Source organism: Copadichromis virginalis, linkage group LG2 (assembly GCF_057382275.1).
Source record: "Copadichromis virginalis isolate Kocher_CV1m ecotype Utaka linkage group LG2, C_Virginalis_male_GT1.1, whole genome shotgun sequence".
NCBI classification, from domain to species: Eukaryota; Metazoa; Chordata; class Actinopteri; order Cichliformes; family Cichlidae; genus Copadichromis; species Copadichromis virginalis.
In genome coordinates, this window is record NC_140619.1 from 2,749,693 (window position 1) to 2,755,692 (window position 6,000).

Genomic DNA, 6,000 nt, shown 5'->3' on the forward strand with positions numbered 1-6,000 from the left:
GCTGTGGGCCAAGTTTGCAGCTCTCAGGCTGAAGGAGGGGGTGTAGGAGCGTGCTTGGAAGGATCCTGCCACAGGGGAGGAGAGGTGGCAGGTTGTGGTGCCAAGGTCGCTGAGGTCAGCTGTGCTGGAAGCCTGCCATGGGAGCGCTGGCTCCGGCCACTTTGGGGTCTCCAAGACCCTCCGCCGCCTCCGCCAGGGCTACTACTGGGGTCAGCAGTGGAGGGATGTGGAGGACTTTTGCCGCAGCTGTGATGCATGTTCCTCGCACAAAGGGCCACAGGACCAGTCCCGGGCGCAGCTTCAGCAGCAACCAGCAGGAGCCCCAATGGAGCGAGTAGCTGTGGACGTCATGGGCCCATTTCCTCGCACAGACAGAGGAAACCGCTATGTCCTTGTGGCCATGGACTATTTTACCAAGTGGCTGGAAGCATATGCCATCCCAGATCAGGAGGCTGAGACTGTCGCTGATGTATTAGTGGAGGGGATGTTCAGCCGCTTTGGAACAGCAGAGACCCTCCACAGTGACCAGGGGCGTAACTTTGAGTCCAAGGCATTTGCTGCCATGTGTGAACGCCTTGGGACTAAGAAAACCCGCACCACCCCACTTCACCCCCAAAGCAATGGACTGGTGGAAAGGTTTAACAGGACGCTGGCCCAGCAGCTAGCCATCCTTACCTCAGAACACCAACGGGACTGGGACTACCATTTTCCCCTTATCCTCATGGCCTACAGGTCGGCAGTGCAAGACTCCACCCAATGTACGCCTGCCCTGCTCATGTTAGGGAGAGAGCTGAGAACTCCTGCAGAGTTGGCTTTTGGGAAGCCCCCGGATGCGCCAGAGGCACCACCAGGCCGGGACTACGCAAGGAATCTGCAGGACCGGCTGGATTCTGCACATTCCTACGCCCGGGAGCAGCTGGCGAAGGCAGGCCTGCGCCAAAAGAGGAATTATGACATCACCACTAAGGGGAGGCACTTCCGTGCTAGGGAGCTGGTGTGGGTCTACAGCAAAAAGAAGAAAGGACGGTGTCCTAAACTGGATAGCAGCTGGGTGGGGCCCTGCAGCGTCCTGGAGCGAGTGGGGGAAGTTGTTTACAGGGTGCAGTTGCCTCCTAGAGGGAGGAAAGTGGCGCTGCACAGAGACCGGATGGCCCCCTACAGAGGGCAGTCCCTCCCCTCCTTCCCTGAGGGACGTGTACAGAGCTCCCATGACCCTGCTCAGAGGGGCCCCCGGCCAGAGCTGCGTTCCCCTCCCTCGGACTCTTCACCTCAAAGCCCCGAAGCTCCGTGTACACCCCAGGGGCTCAGGAGGTCAAGGAGGGAACGTAGGCAACTACGCCTCAGAGACTGTGTTGTTCCCTCGGGGACGAGGAACTTATTGCTGGGGGGGCAGTGTAACGATGGTTAAATGTTATTTTACAGTGACATGTTGGTTATCTCTGCACACTGTTGTTATTTCTTTAAGATACATGTTTGGTTGTGCTGCAGGAAAAAGGGAGTTAATGTGTGCAGGAAGGGGAGGGGGTCCTTGTTGTTGTGTGACTGTGCGGGGCTGAAGTGAGGGGTTGTACGAGTGCACTCTCCCCAGAGTTAACGGCCTGTGTTACCGAATAAACGGACAAACTGAGATCCAACCATCTGGTTCTTGCGAACGTTACAATAACATGAGCAAAAAAGGGCAGTCATGATTACAAAATAGGGAGGTTTCTTTTTTTTTTAACATAGATTAAACTCGTTAAATAAAACAACAAGTTTATGTCTGTGAAGGTTCTCAGTCATCCAGGTCATCGTAGTCAAAGGAGCTTGCAAAGAAAAGCGTCTGGACTTCTTTAAGTTACTTGAAGACGTTTCACCTCTCATCCGAGAAGCTTCTTCAGTTCTAAGGTCAATCTGGGACTCTCCACCATTTGATCTTAGAACTGAAGAAGCTTCTCGGATGAGAGCTGAAACGTCTTCAAGTAACTTAAAGAAGTCCAGACGCTTTTCTTTGCAAGCTCTTTTGACAACAAGTTTATGGGCTTTCATGTTATTCACAAGTTTCAGCAATTTAGCCCAGAGTTTAAAGTCATTCAGCCATCTGTTTATACATGGTTTAGCTTTTAAGTATCTGCATTTGTGAATAAAAAATTTTCCCATTAACAAAAACGTCCTAATCAACAGGTCAAAATCTGCATTCTCAGCAAATATTCCAAATTTTATTACTGTCACCGTCAAATGCGGTAACTGAATTCTCCTGGACTGTAGCCAGCTCCACATGTCAGTCCAGAAGGAGTGCACTGATTCACAGTTGAAAAACAAGTGATCCAGACTTTCAATATCATTTTCACAAAATATGCATGCGTTCACATCTACGTTAAATTTCCGTCTTAAGAATTCATTGGTTGGATAAACCTCATTTATGATTTTAAAGTGAACCTCTTTTACTTTAGGAGAAAGAGGAAGTGAAATATACTTTTTTCTTATCGCCTTAACCTCCATGGTCTCAAATTCTTTAAGGATATAATTTCTTTTAACCGGATTTGGGCAAATTTCATTTATCAAAATATTCCTGATCACTTTGTTTGTAAACCTGCTGTCACCAAATTCAACTCCAGCTATGCAGAGCTGCCTCAGTCCAGGAGAAATTTTAGAGTGCACAATATCTTCTTTTATCATTGATCTCAAAGGGACTGGGATGGCTTTCACTAGGGATTTATATCTCTTAGCAGTACATCTTACATCAAATTTCTCACAAAACGTCTCATGTATTAATAAGACCCCATTATCATCCATAAAATGAGCTACAGCCCAAATCCCTTTAGATCTCCATTCATCCATGTACACAGATTTCCTACACAAACGGATATACCTGTTGTTCCATATAGGGTATTGTGAGGAATAAAGTTATGTTTATAGATTAATTTCCAGTAGAGAAGGACCTGCTGATGGAAACCTGAGAGTTTAACATGTAACGAACTGCAAAGTCACAACGTAACAAAAAGTCTATTCCACCCAAGATTATATATAGATTTAATTAGTTTTGGAGATATGGGCAGAGAAAAGGCTGGATAGATTAGTCTGGACAGACTGTCCATTTTGGTTAGCAAGATTCTCCCAAACAGAGTTATGTCCATTTGCAGCCACCTGTTTAAAATAGACTTACACTTTTCTATATTGGCACAGATATTCTTATTTTCTGTTGATGTCTTATCCTTGCAAATTACAATGCCCAGATACTTCACCTCTTTTTTGATCTGTATATTATTTATTGCTTGCAGGGGACACTCGTGCAGAGCTAGAATTTCGCATTTATTAATATTCAGCTGTAGGCCAGAAGCTTTGGAGAAGTGGTTGATCACCTCTAAGGCTAAAGGAATCTGGTCCTCATTTTTTAAAAACAGGGTGGTATCATCTGCCAGCTGACTGATTATTATCTGTTCACCCATCACAGTTAACCCGTCAATGTGACTGTTTTTAATCAAAATAGACAACAGCTCAGCAACCATGAGGAACAGAAGTGGTGAGCTGCTACATCCCTGCCTTATCCCTCTATTAACCTCAAACCTTGAACATGTACCATGTTATAGCAAAACAGAGCTGTTAATGTCATTATATAGCATCTCTATAACATTGATAAATTCCTCTCCAAAACCAAAAGACTGCAGAGTTTTAAATATGAACGTATGTTCAACTGAGTCAAATGCTTTGTAAAAATCCAAGAACAAGATGTATCCTCTCTCTTGGATTATTTCACTGTACTCAAGGAGGTCCAAAACCAGCCTAATATTGTTATGCATTAGTCTTCCTTTCAAAAAACCTGATTGTGTTTCACTGATAATGTTTGAGATGCCTTTCTTTAGCCTCTCAGCTACAGCTCCAGACAGGATCTTATAGTCAGTGTTTAGTAAGGTGATGGGTCTTAAATTGTCTAAAATTCTTTTATCCTTACCCGATTTAGGGATCAGGGTTATCAACCCTTGTTTCATGCTTGGCATCAGATCTTTTTTCTCTATCCATTCCTTTAATGCATCAAACAATAAAGTTCTTAGGTCCTTCCAGAAGAATTTATAAAAATTAGTAGTGAGTCAGAACAATAATAACAAATATAAAACATCAAACAGAGAATGTGCAGCGGTACTGCAAAGAAAAGAGAGGGGTGCGAGACATTGAATAATCAAACAAAGACATTAAACATATTACAAATAGATGGTTTTTAAAGGTTTTTTGGTGTGAGAAGAAAGGATTGTATTCACATAGAGTTCAACTTCTTTCCTGAAGGTGAAAAAGTTTGGCTTCTTACTTGAGAACTAAAAAGCATTCGAGTCTTTCCTACTAGAGTCAGTATAGCCAAATAGCACATTTAGGTAAAAAAGCACAAAATCCGATAAGACATCACATAGAAGCAGAACTGAGTCGTACATGTGACAGACAGTGAGGTGGAATTATTCCTCAATATCACACTGGAATATGAAACAGCAAAAAAAACAAAACAAGAAAACGTGGACTGGGAGACTTGTCAGGGGAAATAAGGTTAGCCTACCATACATGTATAAACGAATGCCCTACTGTATTTCAGTAGCCCAATTATAGATGCCTTTAGCACCTTTAGGTTTGACCTAGTAATGATACAGCTCGGCTTCATTTCTTTAACTACTGTGTAGCTTAACCTACACGAAGTCATCATAATGACAGATTTATATTCATCTGAATCTGCAGTGTAACTGTGTTGGTGTTGAATCCCTACCTCAAGAATGTTGTAGAGTTAAAAGTATAGGAAAAGAGAACACTTAACCTAAAATATTTAAGTGTAGCACTTAAGTAAATATTAATCTTGGTATTCCACCACTGATTTATTTTTAACATTTATTGTGGTTAATTAGTTTTTCATTGTTTTATTCTACCTTTTGTCAAGGCAAAACTCAAGGGCCACAGACAGGACAGACTTGAAAGAAGACTTTCAACTGAAACACATTTGCGTAATGTTGCAGAGGTGGACATACAGATGAAGAAAAGAATTCTGGATATGATGGAGACATCTGAGAGGCGAGCTTCTGAACATCACAGTAAATTATAAGTCACTCTTGAGAGACAAGTTCAGTTGCAGATGGATTTTTACTGCTAAGACAAGTCATGCATCCACCACCACAACCTTTCAACCTGCCACCACACCATGGTGGGCACATCTATGCATGTGCACCACCACCACACGCTGTACCTGGCTCATTTCCACCCAACAGTACCATAACTGAGCTGCCAAGCAGCACACCCTACCCACCCCTACCTTTGCAGGGAGCAGGGCAATTTTTCTTCACACAAGCACTTTTGGAGGATGATATTTGAAATAATCTGCATCGTTACCTATGCTGGGAAATTAATAACTTATGTTGGGAACTTTTGGGGCTGCATCTGTATGCTCAACTGTTGGCATGTTAAATGTTTTCTATTAGCTATTATGCAGCTCAAATCCTTTGTTCAAAACAGCACTTTGACTTTGACTTAAGTGTAAGAGGTCTTCCTCCAAATAATCAGACCCAACCAATATAACCTCTTCAATAAAATTATCTTATCTTACATAAATAGGCTGTTGATTTTCTTTACTCATTTCAGTTATTACCAACAAAATAGTTGCATGTTTAATCATCTGGGAATTTACCCAGATTTATTTATTTAGACAGAGATCTTAACCCCCCCCCCCCCCCCCCCCCCCCCCCCCCCCAATGTTCAGCACAAAGTTACACCGATGCATGTTCAGGATCACAGTGCATAGATTGTGAAGTGTCACATATCCTGACTTACAATTTCTGTAGATATAACCGTTTATATCCCTCTCCAGGCAGGCGTTGCCGATTTGCAACAGTTAAAAAACGAACACCCTGATTACCCCACATACATATTTTATTAGTTTTTTTTACTCAGAAGTACCACTGCTGGACTTGGTTGTGCATTACCAACGAAAAGTTTAATTTGAGCCTGAGAGGGATATCAGTGATGTCATGCAATCTAGTCTGTGTGTCTGTCCTT

At 43.0% G+C, this 6,000-nt stretch overlaps 1 protein-coding gene across 1 annotated transcript in view; it reads left to right on the forward strand.

Moving 5' to 3' along the window:
• The window catches only part of LOC146716732 (uncharacterized), a 31,626-nt gene extending 25,950 nt beyond the window's left edge, over positions 1-5,676 (forward strand). The window contains exon 8 of the mRNA XM_085467816.1: positions 4,892-5,676. Within this exon, the coding sequence (XP_085323942.1) occupies positions 4,892-4,985 (94 nt within the window). The 3' untranslated portion in view covers positions 4,986-5,676. The remainder of the gene's footprint in view (positions 1-4,891) is intronic.
• Positions 5,677-6,000: the final 324 nt, after the last annotated feature.